Genomic DNA, 15,438 nt, shown 5'->3' with positions numbered 1-15,438 from the left:
AAGCACCTCTCCCATGGCAAAAAAAATCAATCTAGCTGGCCAAACCAAATCAATAGATCATAGAGAAATACAAAGCAATATTAATCAAGCATAAAAGAGTTCAGGGAAGACTCAAATAATATTCATAGATAATCTGATCATAAACCCACAATTCATCGGATCTCAATAAACGCACTGCAAAAGAAGATTACAACGAATAGATCTCCAAGAACATCAGGGATAACATTGTATTAAAGATCAAAGAGAGAGAAGAAGCTATCTAGCTATGAGCTATGGACCCGTAGGTCTCTGGTAAGCTACTCACACTTCATCGGAGGGAGAAAAAGGTTGATGTAGAAGCCCTCCATGGTCAAATCCCCCACCGGGAGAGTACCGGAACAGGCCTCCAGATGGGATCTCATGAGGACAGAAACTTGCAGCGACATAAAAGTATTTTTGGTGTGCCCCTTGGTATATGGGGAATATTTGGGTATTTATAGAACAAAGATTAGGGTTAGAGGAGCATCAGAGGGCCCACAAGCCTGCCCACCCCTAGGGTGTTCCCTCTAAGCTTGTCGCCAACTGGTGGCCCCAACTGATTAATATTGCTTTGTATTGCTTCTTCTTGATGGTCCTGGTCTTGAGACCCCTCAGGACCTCTGCATTGGCGCGTTCAGCCTGGCCGTTGCTCTTGGGGTGCGCCACGGAGGCGTAGCAGATCTGCGTTCCAAGGTTAGCACAGTATGTTTTGAAGAGATTGCTGGTGAAATGTGAGCCATTGTCAGTGATGATACGATTAGGGACTCCAAATTGGCTTACGAGGCCCTTGATGAACTTGACCGCTGACCCGGCTGAGATGGTGCGGACGGCTTCCACTTTTGCCCACTTGGTGAATTTGTCGATGGCGACATAGAGGTAGCGGTAGCCTCCAGGTGCTCGAGGAAATGGGCCCAGGATATCCAGCCCCCAGACCATGAACGGCCATGAGAGCGGGATATCTGGAGGTCCTGAGCAGGCTGGTGGATCTGCTTGGCGTGGAATTGGCAGGCCTCGCAGGATTTCACCAGCTCGGTCGCGTCGTTGAGTGCCGTGGGCCAGTAGAACCCGCTGCGGAAAGCCTTGCCGACTAGGGTGCACGACGACAAGTGGTCCCCGCAGTCTCCTCCGTGTATGTCAGCCAACAGCTCACCCCCTGTTTCCTGGAAATGCATCGTAGAGAAACATCATTCGGCCGCTTCCTGTATAGCTCACCGTCTTGAATGCAGTACGCCGTAGCCTACCGGGCCACACGTTCTGCGACTTCCTGCTTCTCCGGCAACGTGCCTTGCGTCGGATACACCTTTAACTTCTTGATCCAGCACCCCTCCTAAGGCTCGAGCGCTAAGAGGAGGCGCGCTCCTGAGGTCTGGCCGCAGATAGGGGCTCCCGAGGCTGGTGGCTGGGGGAGTTCCTCCTGAGGTGGCGTCGGCTCTGCAGGCGGAGGTGCTGCCGAAGGATTGAAGAGCCGCTCCTTGAAGACGCCAGGCTCATGGGGTAGCCGCTTGGATGCTCTTTTGGCGATGTCGTCGGCCTCCTTGTTGGTGCCACGAGGCACATGCTGCAGCTCCAGGTTTAGGAACTGCTTTTCCATCTTGTGTACCTCTGCGAGGTATGCCACCATCTGCTCATCCTTTGGCTCATACACCTTGTTGGAGAAGTTGACGAGGAGTGGCGAGCCTCCCTTGATGGTGAGGCGTTTCACCCCCAGGGCAACCGCAGCCTTGAGGCCGGCGATGAGACCCTCCTACTCTGCGATGTTGTTGGAGACCTTCTCACCCCGCTTGAAGCAGAGCTGCACGGCGTAGTAGTAAAGTTTGTCCTGAGTGGGCGAGATGAGCACGGCTCCAGCCCATGCACCCTGGCGCGCGAACGCGCCATCGAAGTACATGACCCAGCCGTCTGGTGCTTCATTCCCTGGCGAGAGGGATCGGTTCTCGCCTGCTTCGAGCTCTGGGTTATCGGTCCATTCTGCCACAAAGTCAGCGAGCACAACCCCCTTGACGACCCTAGTTGTGCTGAACTCCAGGTCAAACGCTTGCAGCTCGATATTCCATTCAGCGACCCTTCCTGCAGAATTGGGGCTTCGGAGCACTCTCTCCAATGGGTAAGCTGAGATGACCTTGATGGGGTGACCCTGGAAGTAGTGGTGCAGCTTACGAGAGGCTGCCAAGAGCACGAGCAAGAGCTTCTGAGGCATGGGGTACCATCCTCTCACATCTTGTAGCGTTGTGCTGACGAAGTACACTGGGTGCTCGACAGGGGTGTGAGAGCTGACGAAGTTTTTGGCTCCCAGGGACTGAGGTGTTTCCTGCGGATCACCAGCTCCTGGGGCTTGATGACTAGCTAGGGCAGCCGCTGTCTCAGGAGCATCGCCTTGGTGTTGTGCAGCCTCATCCGGCTTGGCGGCTTCATTTGGCTTGCCCTTGACTTGGGGCTCCTCTCTGAAGGCCAGCAGCACCGCGCTGGCAGAATGGGGTGTGGTAGACAAGTAGAGTACCAAGGACTCACGAGGACGAGGCACCACCATCACCGACGGGCTGGTCAAGTATCTCTTAAGGTCTTGGAATGCCAGGTCGGCCTCGGGGGTCCACTCGAACGGACCCTTCTTCTTCATCATCTTGAAGAACGGCAAGGCGCGCTCCCCCAACTTGGAGATGAAGCGCCCCAGCGAAGTCACGTAGCCTACAAGCTTCTGCATCTCCTTGAGGTTTTGTGGTGGGCTCATGTCTTCGATTGCCTTGACCTTCTCCGGGTTGGCCTCCATCCCCCCTGTAGGACATGAGGAAGCCAAGCAGCTTGCCGGAAGGGACACCAAACACGCACTTTTTTCGGGTGAGCCGCAAGTCCACCTGGCGCATGCTCGCGAAGGTCTCCTCCGGGTCTTGAATCAAAGTTCTCACCTCCCAAGACTTCACCACAATGTCGTCGATGTAGGCCTCAGCGTTTCTCCCGAGCTGCTGCCCCAAGGCGATGTGCATCAGCCGCTGAAAGGTCGCTCCTGCGTTGCGCTGTCCGAATGGCATGCAAGTGTAGCAGTATACCCCGCATGGGGCCAAGAAAGTCGTCTTCTCCACGTCTTCCACTACCATCTTGATATGGTGGTAGCCTGCGAACGCATCCAGGAAGGACAGCAGATCACACTCCATGGTGGAGTCAACAATCTGGTCGATGCGCGGCAGCGGGAACGGATCTTGAGGGCAAGCCTTGTTGAGGTTGGTGAAGTCGACACACATGCATTCCTTCCCTCCTTTCTTTGGCATGATGACTGGGTTTGCCAGCCACTTTGGGTATCGGACCTCGCGAATGACACCTGCTACCTCCAGCTTGCGGGTTTCCTGAACGATGAAAGACTGCTTCTCCGTGGATTGTCGCCTCGCCTTCTGCTTCACAGGGCACACATTGGGGCGCACCCTCAGATGATGCTCAATTACTCCTCTCGGAACCCCAACTAGCTGCTTGGGCTCCCAGGCGAATACTTCCTTGTTCACTCGCAAGAAGTCCACCAACTCCTTTTCTTGATCTAGGACGAGGTCGGCACCTATGGTAGACTACACCACATCACTTAATTGGGGGAAATCAACTGCCGAGAGAAATACCAGGTGAACGGCAAACTATCTACTAGGAATCTCATTACTGCCGGCAGAAATACTTAAGGGCGGGTGAACTGTCGGTAGAAGTTGAGCAACACAGGCATATAAACTGCCGGCAACGATGTCCACGTTTTAGGTCACCTTATCTGCCAGGAGAACTGAACCCGACTTTTTATCTGCCGGTACTGTGTGTGTCGAGACATTTCAGCCAAAAGATAAAAGAAATAGCCCTCGCACCTCACCCTCACTTCTTCTATTCCCCCAAGTCACGCCACCAAATCAGGCAGCCTTCCACCCCCGATCCCATCCGCCGCCGACCAACCTTCGCCGCTCCTAACCACAGCGGCAGTCGATAACCCTCCGCCGTCCCCGACCCTGGCCTCACCCTTCGCCACCCCCGACCCCTACCGCACCTGGCTTCCTTCCTGACTACCTTGGCGGGCTAGGGTTTGACGCCGCCGTCCCTCCTGGTCGTCCTCCGGTTGGTCTCTAGAGGAAACGGCTTCTACCCTCCTTCCGAACCCTGTGAACACGGATATGGCTCCTCCCACCGCTCCTCCCTCTCCTGCTTGGAGCCGCCTGTGACCACGGATCTGGCTCTCCTCCACCAGCGGCGGATGGGATGGCGCGGTTCCACCTCTTCTCCACAAGCGCCGGCTGAGACGACGTGGATTCGCATCTCCTCCTCCCTCCTTTCCACGGCCGCCTTTATCCGTTGCGCCCCCGCCTTGCAGTTCCGCTTCTGGACGGAGATTTGGAGGAGTACCCGCCGCTCACGGTGGCTTCAAGCCTTGTTCCCAACTGGCCCTAGAGGCACAATTTTATGGCTCATTTATATATGGGGGCAGGGGGCTTCAAGCCTTTTTCCCAACCCGCCGCTCACGGTGGCTTCAAGCCTTCTTCACTAAGGGTGCAAGCTCGACTGATTCAACGGTCTGCCTTGGTGTGATGGCTCCTCGTCAACAACCAGGTTGACGATGGCCTATGCTAGCTTGTAAGCCCTTATTCTTGTCCACCTAATTGATGGGGCTCTCTTCATTCAATGAATTATCTTGATCTCGTAACTATTTTCAATCTAGTGATAAGATCCGATTTATGCAAATCTTCTATACATTGTTTAGGTCGCAGGTATCGTCTTATTGGTTTAGAATAACGGTTCTGTTCCTGGGAAAAAAGTATTGCTTGAATTTTATCTTGATCATCAGACCAGATTCATGAATTACTAGATGTTTCATGTGAGCTGTCTGGGTCTGAAGTCCCTTTGTTCACTAGTACATTTTTGTTTCTGTATGTGGATATTTATTTATTCTATGAACATAAGTGTTGCAAACTTCTGTGAAGTCTGATAAAACTAGAACAATGAAGCAGTTTCTTACCCTGTTCCAGTCTGCTGGAAGTGTTTCTGCTGCCTCCCCAAGATGCTGGAAGGTCACCTCCATCGATGCTCTCTCCGCCGCTTCCACAAGCCGTCAGACTGTACAGTTCTGCAAGGTACAAGTTGCTCCTACCGTGCTCCCTCCGCTGCCTGTGCTTGCTATGATATCTGGCTGCTAATGCTGCTCTTTCTCCTCTCCTATGATTTTATGTCCCTATTCTACATGCCATGTCAAGCTACATCCTCTTCTTTCTTAGCTGCAGGTGCTCCATGCACTAGGATATACTCCCTCTGTTTCTAAATATAAGATGTTTTGGAAGTTTAAATTAGACTGCCAAAACATCTTATATTTAGGAACGGTGTAGTATATAAAAATCTACCTCTTACTGAGCTCTTGTTGTATATTGGTAAGAGAAATATGCTTTGAATCATCTCCACGAGGATGTAGAATTACATTTATGGAAGGTTCATATTCAATTTACTAAAAACATGAAGCAATGATCTCCTTTTAAATATGTTTGACTAGTAAATGGTATTTCTGTGTAGCAGCTGTGTGCGCAAGAAAGATAATACAAGATATCACCCACTTTCATGCCTGTGCTCAATAAAGTGACATTAGTGAAAAGTAAAAACTGACAACTGTACTTACTGGTAGACTTGTACCTAGAGCAAGTATAGGGTCTTGTAGACTGATGCAAGAAGAAATTAAAACCAGTCCAAACAGGTACTTTATGATTTTTTGTTGGATGTCTTCATTCTAGCTAAAGATGACCTTGAAGTTAATTGTCCTCCATCTTGCTGTGATGTTCAACTTTCTCTGTTTTATTTCGAATATTCTATTTTTCCTGTCGTAATGATAGTCATGCAGTAAGTGACAATACTATGTCAGAGTGATGTTGCTCTGCTTTGTACCAACTTAGAATTCATGTTTTAGACTAACCTCAAATTTCAGCTCGGCATTATAACCTAGGTCTTGAAAGGTTTGACACAATCTTGAAGGTGTTGGAGGTTGGGCAAGATCCGCAAGGCGTCCATACTAGTTTTTTCTGCTAATTTTGATAGTAGCTTCTCTGTTTGTGTTCTGCAAAATCCGACGGAAAAAACAAGTGCTATGTTTTTATAATATAGATGATGATATTCAGCAACTAAAGTTTGTGCCTTTCTTTCCAGTTTTCAGTTACATGCTTATCTGCGTGACACCTAATGTGTCAATCCTAATGTGCCACGAATTCTCGTTTTAGGAAAAAGAATGGAAAAGGAATAGAAGAAGACAATGCTGAAGCACAAGAGCATGAGAGGCTAGCTTTACTTAAAGCAAGGAATAGTGATGATTTTGAACGATTTGGGTCCTTTACATTCTCAAATCTAAAAGATGATTTTGGAGGACGAGCCAGTCAGCGACAAAGTAAAAGAAAGAAGGTGATCTCTTTGGTTACTGCATCTATTGTACAATTGCATCTATCATAATACTACATCTTGTTACATGCTTTGCGCAGCTCACTTTGTCATGCACATTAATTCATGCTTTGTCGAGTTCACTTTGTCATGCATATTAATTCATGCTTTTTGCAGTTCACTTTGTCATGCACATATTAGGTGCATGTTGATGTTAAGTTTGCACATTATCTTGTTGCTTATTTGTAGAGCAATGTAGAAAATCCTACTGTTAAAGTAACTCATCTTAGGTCCTAAATAAATAGTGATACTCCGTGAGCAGCATAGATGAGATCAGTGGCGAATCCAGGAAGACAATGAAGGGTGGGCTCAAACTTAACAACGAGAACTAAGCATCATTTTAATTAAAGAGAAAAGGGCATTATCTCCTAATTTTTTATCCAAATAAGCTAATATTTGCCAGAATGCTACTGAAAATATATGTCTTATTACTGTCATCTTATGGTTTTCTGAAAATATCAAATTTTGAACGGAAATTTATATCTGTCTAGCTAAATAGTCATTATCTCCAGTCCTTTCGCTCCAAACAAGCTGAAACTTCCTTAGATTACTACTAGAAACATGTAGTATTTGATAGATTTAAAAAATCAAAATTTTCACCAAAATATGAATTAGTTAGCAAAATATAGCCATTATCACTTAATCCTTTTTCTTCAAATAAGCTCAAAATTAGCCAGATTAGTATTGGAAACATGTAGTATTTACTATAGTTGTTCTGAAGTTTTTGAAAAGTAGAAAATTTGATTATATATTTCATATTTTCCTACTTAAACAGACAAATATTGATATGATTTTTTACAGCAAACAAATATCGATATACTTGTCTTGAGCCGTGGAGCGTGAGGCTCTGTCATCTCGCTATGTCCATACTCGATATCCTGTGTGCCACTTGCGTGTGGGCTGTTGGAGTGTTGGTGTTGTTCGGCAGAGAATAAGATATTGGGTTGCTGAGCTGCGATGTGTAGTACTATTTTTTTTAATATTTTTGGACGGTAGGCTAGAGCCTGTTGTAGCCCCCCTACTAGACTCGCCACTGGATGAGATACTTCTATTCTTGCCAGCCCGCCTGAATGCATGAGAGCCTAGCTGTTGCTCAAAGACCGAATGCACAACCCACTGCAGCCCAGTCTATGAGAACAGCAGACCAGCAAGCCTGAGATGATGTGTTTCCAAAATAACTGAGTGTTGACTAATGCCTTAGTACTACCATGATTCAAATTTTGAATTTTTTTCCTATGTTTTTCTTTAAGCTGGCCCGCCCAGCTATTTTGTTGTAGCTCGGCCACTGATCCAAATTAAATTACATCCCATTCAAATCCTATAGCAACTTCTTTGTAGGATAGTTCTCTATCATTTAAATCCTATGTCACTCGTAAGAATAAATAAGCCTTATACTAGTAAGTTGTAACTTGGCATCCAATCAATGTATATTACCCGAAGATAATAATATCTTTCTGTGAACACTAGACACAAATCTGAGCAGTATATACTCCATTTGCAAATTAATTCCATATCCCTAATCATAGTTTTCACTAGTACGGAGTAAGTTGTAACTTCGCATTCGAACCAAGCAGTATATAATCCTTTTGGGAAGTTTTTGTATGCGCAGTTCAAATAATTCCCTGCTTGATCTAATTATGTAATATTGCTTGCTGTGATGATGAAGTGTTGCACATTCAGAAGAGTTTTATTTATGCGGATCAGTTAAACTGCAGCATGTCAAAATCTTTAATGTGTTAATTGAAAATGTGAAACAAGAGATCCATTTTGAGTTTTCGATTTGGTGCAGGTTTCTCAAAGATTGACAAGTTGATTGAGGTTTGGAAGATCTACAGGTTGATGAAGATTATGAACGCCTACGATTAAGTCAGTGTAGTGACAATGGAATATGCCTTGTTTGTTGAACCTGGAGACTTGCTCTGCTCATTTTGGTGGTTGTTAAGTCAATGTATGCTCATGTTGGTTGTGTGGTGCATCACGAAATAAATGTGTTTCTCCTTTTTTGGCACAACTTCAGCTTGGTTGTGTGGCACATCTAAAAACAAATGGAAGCACTTCTTTTGTGGCACAACGTCTTTGTATATGATTGCTATGATTATTGAATGAAGTTCAATACTTTTGACGAGGACTTTACGTAACTTCAATTGAGATGTATATATAAATTGCATGATACGTCCTGATTGCTTGAACATAGCGAATGGATGCTAAACTGGGAGATATGTTTCCCTTTGCTAGTGAAACTAACATGATGGCATATTAATTGGCGGGCAAACAAGCTTCTGCAGGCAGTTCCACTGCCGATATTTGTAGTCTCTCGTGCCTTGACCAATCTGCCGAGAGAATATTAACTGTTGGGAAATACATGTGCCAGGGCAGAAAAACTGCCGGGAATAGTTTATCTGCCAGGACAAGTAATCCCCGGCAGCCGTTCTCGTGGCAGTTCTATCTGCCGGAAGAAATGCTATCCCGGCAGTTTCTCTGCCCTCTAAAGGGCTTTCTCCCGATAGATTACATGCCGTTGCACTGGTGTAGTGGTGTAGTGGTAAAGGTAGCATCAGAGGCTTCGTCCGCGTCGACCGGTATCTGCTTCGTCTTGGCTTGACCTTGAGTGGATAACTGCTTCTTCTTGGTCGGCGCAGCCTCCTTGGTTCTGGACACGGCCTTGTCAGCGGGGCAAGCTGCCGCCATGGCCCTGAAGGCTAGCTTGAGGGCCGCCACGGCTTCCTTGGTGTCTCCGGGCACGGTGAGGACGCCCTTGCTTCCTGGCTTCTTCATGAGGTTGTAGGCAGGATGGGTTGCTGCCATGAACTGGGCCAGCGCCGGGTACCCGAGGATGGCGTTGTACAGCAAGCTGATGCAGGCGATGTCGAAGTCGATTAGCTCGGTGCGGTAGTTATCGCGTGTGCTGAAGGTCACGGGGAGACGGATCTGCCCCAGGGGTTGGAGGAGTTGCCGCCGACCCCGAAGAAAGGTTTGCTGGGGTGGAGCCGCTTAAGTGGTACGTGAACGAGGCCGAAAGCCTCCACGGAGAGCACGGTGAGGCCGGCGCCGCCGTCGATGAGGGTCTTGGTAATGGCTACGCTGCAGATGGTCAGCTTGCAAAGCATCGAAAGCACGCCCAAACCGACGGTGGTGACTGGGTGATCCCTTGAGTCGAAGGCCAGGTCGGCCTTGGGCGCCACCCAACCCGGGGGAGCCCCCTGCCGCACTGAGGCGGCGCCGATATGACGAAAGAACGGCTTGACGTGACGGTCCGAGGGCGGCGCCTACGAGCCATAGAGGAGAGCCGCGACGACGGGGGGTTCTGGTCCCTCGAAACGCACGATGAAGAGGTCGCGCAGCTCCTCCCAGGAGGCCACAAAAGATTCCAGCAAATTGAGAAGCCAGGCGCACGACACGCCAGCGAGGGCCGTTGGGAGCCAGTTGGCCATGACTTTATCGTCGCCTCGGCCTCCAGGACAGACTCCTCGTATGCTAGCAGAAAGGCCGTCGGGTCCACCCAACCATCGTACCGGGGCGACATCTCCGGCTTGAACTTGTGCGGACACCCCACCCGCCGCAAGGCGGGAGTGAAGGCCCGGAGCCCCCCGGCGCTGCGGAGGGTGCCTGTCGATCCAGTCGGAGAAGCGGCGGCATTCATGGGAGCCGGTCGGGGAGGCGAAGCTTCGGCGCACCCCTACCTAGCGCGCCAAATGTCAAATTTCGGGTTCCGGCAAAACCCTTAAGGTTCGAACACTGGGGTGCGCACAAAGATCTCTCCCCCTCTCTAGCTCGCACTTGACACGATCTCACGGCCTAGCTCGACGAACCCAAAGAACATGAGACACAAGATTTATACTGGTTCGGGCCATCGTTGTGGTGTAATACCCTACTCCAGTGTGGTGTGGTGGATTGCCTCTTGGGCTGAGGATGAACAGTTACAAGGGAAGAACATCCTCCTGAGGAGAGGTGTTCTTGTGCTTGGTGAACTTGTGTGGTTGGGGATGATCTGGATGAGATGATCCCCTCTCTATGGTGGTGGCTAGTCCTATATATAGAGGCCCTAGTCCTCTTCCCAAATATTGAGCGGGAATGGATCCCACAACGGCCAAATTAGAAGGGAGATAACTAGTACAAGTTATCCTGACAAAAGCAGTCTTCGCCTACCAAAGGCTCTGGCGGTGACACCGTCTTGGGCTCCACGGTGACCTCCGTCCTGCGGTCCTACTAGTCTTGGTCTTGTTGCACCGATGTGGAAACCTTTGCCTAATGCCTCGGAACTCCTCGCCTGCGCTTGCCTCTTTAGCACCAAAGAGGAAACGAGGACACTGCGCGCTGGCGCCCGCCTGGATCAGGTCGTCATGGCTTGCATCACAGGAACCTCGCGAGGTGTCCCTTGACTTGATCTCTCCGCCCCTCACGAGCCAGCCTAGTGAGGCTTGCCCCTGAGGAGGTCTTGCGTCGTCCGCCTCGCGAGGCTCGACCCCTCGCTAGGGTCGTGAGTGTTTGCGGCAAAGATGGGTCGTATAGGGCCGCTGGTGGAGCCACGTTGTGGGCCGCAGACAGGCAAGTCTGGGGACCCTCGTTCCCAGAATGCTGACAACCATGAACATAAATATCATGGAGGCTATGTTGGTTTCGAATCAACTACATGTATGAACATGTGCCAAGTCAAGCCACTTGAAACATTCAGAGGAGGATACCATATTATCATTTTAATGCATGTTGATACGTAAAATAAATCATTATCCACTCCTAGCTACTTAAGAATGGCATGAGCAACTATAATCTCTAATTGTCATCATAAACATGTTTAATCAAAATATGTTGAATCATGGATACTGAGTTAAACATATTTACAAAGACAAAACCAAGTTGAGTTCATACTCACTTTTCCTTGCCACGATCACTTCATCAAATATCGTCATTATTGCCTTTCACTTGCACAACTGAATGATATGAAAATAATAATAGTGCAAGAGTGTCGTGGACTAAGCTTGAAGATGCAACATTTTATTCAAAGGAGAAGACAAAATAATATGGGATCTTTGTGAGCTCAACAATAATGCATATGTTCATCCTGGTCTTCTCCTCAGTATGACTCAACCAAAGAAAAGAATTTCAGAGAAACACATTAAAGTATTTTTGGAGTTAAAAGCAAATCAAAGAAGGAAAAACAAAAATAATAAAAACTATTTACACGGGAAAGCACCCAACAAGCAAAAGAAGAAATGGGGAATCTTTCTGGGTTTTCTTTTAATACTACAACTAATTTAGACTAGAAAGAAAAATCAAAAAGAAGCAAGAAATATTTTTCAATTTTTTCAAAGATTTTGAAACACACAGAAGAAAGCGAGAAAATAAAAATAACATGGATTATACAATGAAAAAGTATGAACACAGACAACTGGAATGAAACATGTGAACATGAATGTAATGTTGGTGGGGAATACATATTCCCCCAAGCATAGGCTTTCGCCTAGCTTGGAAATCACCATCCGTAACCTGTGTAATAGTCCGAGTGATAGCTCATGGAGGCTCTCGGTACGGCCTCCTTAGCCAGGCGAGAAGCCTCTACTGCTGTGTTGTGCTCACGCGCCTCTCTCTCTCATAGATGTAGTATCTTCCTTTACTCTGGTAATCAAAGAGAGTAGGTGCAGTCAAAATAAGAGGTACAATAGGTTTTTTTATCGAACACCAGGTTATAATTGTAATTCGTGGCTGCATACTTAATGAACTTATGATGTTGCATTGCATCAAAATATAAATATCTATTGGGTAAAACGGGATCATTGGGTAAAGGTGCAAGCAGGAGGCATAAATTCCTCCATATAAATGACCGCTATCAGCATTGTTTTGCAGCCTCCGTGCAACAATTTCTCCAAGATTATATCGTTTAGTGCCTGTTAAAGCAGTGTGTATGAGGCACAAGTTCGGGGCACAGAGTGCACTGCAATCTTGTTTACCCACGATGCATTCGCCATTAAAAGGTGCGAAGTAACAGATGGATGGGAATTGTGTACTTTTTATTCTAGCTTGTGCAACTCCTCTATGCTCACCACAACCGAGGCTACTCAGGAACATCTCATAATCTAATTTTGGTGATTCGTCCAGCGAACCTCAGTAAGGAATTTTGCATGCATCATAGAATTCTTCTAAAGGGATACTAAAGGTTCTATCATAGAGGCAAAATGAGACTCTAGATTCACGAGAATGATAATTTTTTTGGTGAACGAGTGGGTAAGATTGTAGTACTGAGTGCACTTATCTGAGATGAAGGGAGCGAGCTCAGTGTTATGAACATACTGATCAAATTCTTCTTTAATACCCGCACCTATCATGAACTCGTCACACAGTCAGAGGCATGTTTTGGTATCGGCATCCCGTATTGATCTTGCCCTTGGCTCAACATAGGCACGTCGTATCGAGCTCTCACTCGATGATGTCTCCGAGGACCTCCTCCTAGAAGAACTCCTCCTAAAGAGGTGCATTTTTTACGAACAAATTTCTGAAATTTTTGGGCCACAAAATGATGTCAACAAAACTTCACAAGATTGATAGCAACGACTCATAGGGATGTCTAGAGGCTATATCAAGCATTCAAACTACTTGGAACTCAAAGAATTCAACATGCAAGCTCAGTTTCAGTAGCACCAAGAGTAGCTAACTACTCAAAATATAAACCACTAAAGCAAAGACTAATTGGAGCAATGGAGGAGTCACATACCAAGTAGCAATCCCCCAAATCAGTTTCAGAAACGGAGCTCCGAGCAAAGAGATCGAAAATCTATGCTCTGGGAGCAAGAACACGAGAGAGAGAGAGAGCTAGATTGATTTTTTCTGGAGGTGAGTGGTGTCGGATTTCGGGTTCCGGCAAAACCCTTGAGGTTCGAACACTAGGGTGCGCACAAAGATCTCTCCCCCTCTCTAGCTCGCACACCCTATGATCTCACGGCCTAGCTCAACGAACCCAAAGAACATGAGACACAAGATTTATGCTGGTTCGGGCCACCATTGTGGTGTCATACCCTACTCCAGTGTGGTGTGGTGGATTGCCTCTTGGCTGAGGATGAACACTTACAGAGAAAGAACAGCCTCGCGAGGAGAGGTGTTCTTGAGCCTGGTGAGCTTGTCTGGTGGCCTTGGTGGAATGGATCTAGTCCAAGATGAGATGTCTTCGAGATGAGATGTCCCCCTATGGTGGTGGCTAGTCCTATTTATAGAGGCCCTGTTCCTCTTCCCAAATATTGAGCAGGAAGGGAACCCACAACGGCCAAATTCGAAGGGAGACAACTAGTACAAGGTATCCTGACAAAAGTAGTCTTCGCCTGCCAAAGGCTCTGGTGGAGACGCCATCTTGGGCTCCATGGTGACCTCTGTCCTGCCGTCCTGCTGGTCTTGGTCTTGTTGCACCGATATGGAAACCTTTGCCTGATGCCTCGGGACTCCTCGTCTGCGCTTGCCCCTTTAGCACCAAAGAGGAAATGAGGACACTGCGCGCTGGCGCCTGCCTGGCACCAGTCGTCATGGCTTGCATCATAGAAACCTCGTGAGGTGCTCCTTGCCTTGATCTCTCCGCCCATCGTGAGCCAGCCTGGTGAGGCCGCCCCTAGAGATATCTTGCGTCGTCCGCCTCGCAAGGCTTGACCCCTCGCAAGGGTCTTGAATGTTTGCTGGTGAAGATGGGCCTTAGGCAGGCAAGTCTGGGGACCCCCGTTCCCAGAACGCCAACAGTAGCCCCCGGGCCCAAGGCGCGCTCGGGCTTGGCTTCGAGGCGAAGCCAAAGGGCAAGGACGGAGCGCCGCGGGCCCCATCAGCCTGTGGCTACGGCTGGCGCGTGGCGATTGATTGGACATGGGCGTCTCCGCTTCCCCATGCAGCCTCGGCAACTGCCCGACTGACAAAAGGCCGGTGCGGGGAACGGTTGCCTTCATTGCCTTCCCTCGCCTTGCTCCAGATCCCCTCTCTCGCTCCTCGCTTCCAAAATCTCCAGATCTTCTCCGATCTCCTTCTGAGCTTCCGACCAATGGCGCCCCAAAAGCCCAAGGTTGATTCGCCGCCTGCCTGGTACTAGCCGGCTCTGGAGGCGCCCAATGTCTCGGCGAAGAACCTCGCCGTCACGCGCTTGCTGACGGCAGGGGAGAACAATGAGAAGGGTGAGATCGAGCTTCGAGCTGGCTCCACCATGCCCGAGGCTTCGAAGAACTCCTTCTACGCCTTCTTCATGAGCAGCAGCGTCGCCGGCCTCGTTCCCCCCTTCTCCGACTTCTTCCATGCGGTCCTCGATCACTATGGGTTATAGGCTCTTCATCTCCATCCCAACTCCGTTCTTCTCTTGTCCATCTTTACCTTTTACTGTGAGGCGTACGTCGGGGTGATGCCGTCCGTGGCACTGCTGCGCCACTTCTTCTACCTCCAGATTGACGACGGCCACACCACGGGGTGCGCCAACTTCATCGCAGCCGGCAAGGTTAACATGATTTCCAAGACCGGGAAGAAGGTCGATGGCTTCAGGAGAAAGTGGGTTATGATGGATGCCAAGTGTGTCTACCCACGGCTGGAGCTGCCGACAGGGATGCCCCGGCCTGATGAGGGGTGTTCCTGCGCGAAGCTTACCGACGACCGGGCAAAGCTGGTGCTGGAGAAGATGAACGCCGACTTGAGGCCGGGCAACACGAAGGCGGCGAAGCTGACGGGGGCTATGCTCCTGAGGGAATTCTTGGCGCTGCGGGTGGCTCCTCTCCAGGCACGCACGCGCCCCTTGTGGACGCTTCTGGATGGAGAAGACAAGCTCTCCTTGAGTCCGAAGGCCTTGTGCGATGAGGAGCTGGTTGTGGCCCTCCGTCTCCTGGTCGGAGACGACCCAGAGTATCTGCCGAATCCCCACACTTCCTGGTTTCTCCGGAAGGACGGGGCGGAGGCCGTAGCCTCCATGCCCACCTTTGACGGGCCGGCCTAGTGCCGCCAGCGGCTTCTGAAGTTCCTGTGGTGACGGCGACAGTGGATGTGTCTTCTGCTGAT

The 15,438-nt window shown here is 49.0% G+C and overlaps 1 protein-coding gene across 2 annotated transcripts; it reads left to right on the top strand.

The window, feature by feature from the left end:
• Positions 1-3,772: 3,772 nt before the first annotated feature.
• On the top strand, positions 3,773-8,563 carry LOC125512595 (uncharacterized). 2 transcript variants are annotated; one of them, XM_048677692.2, is made up of 4 exons: positions 3,773-4,602; positions 4,977-5,099; positions 6,225-6,402; positions 8,228-8,563. In XM_048677692.2, exons 1-4 carry the CDS (start codon positions 4,586-4,588, stop codon positions 8,249-8,251), a joined length of 342 nt encoding a protein of 113 aa, XP_048533649.1. In that variant the 5' UTR covers positions 3,773-4,585; the 3' UTR covers positions 8,252-8,563. The 2 variants fall into 2 exon arrangements, with proteins under 2 accessions (XP_048533649.1, XP_048533650.1); XM_048677693.2 differs by having other exon boundaries at positions 3,786-4,602; positions 4,995-5,099.
• The last annotated feature ends 6,875 nt before the right edge of the window (positions 8,564-15,438 follow it).

The sequence above is a fragment of the Triticum urartu genome, chromosome 6A (assembly GCF_056163025.1).
Source record: "Triticum urartu cultivar PI428250 chromosome 6A, HENAU_Tu73, whole genome shotgun sequence".
In the NCBI taxonomy this organism is placed as follows: domain Eukaryota; kingdom Viridiplantae; phylum Streptophyta; class Magnoliopsida; order Poales; family Poaceae; genus Triticum; species Triticum urartu.
The sequence above is the reverse complement of the archived record's forward strand: the minus strand, read 5'-3'. Positions and strand labels throughout refer to the sequence as shown.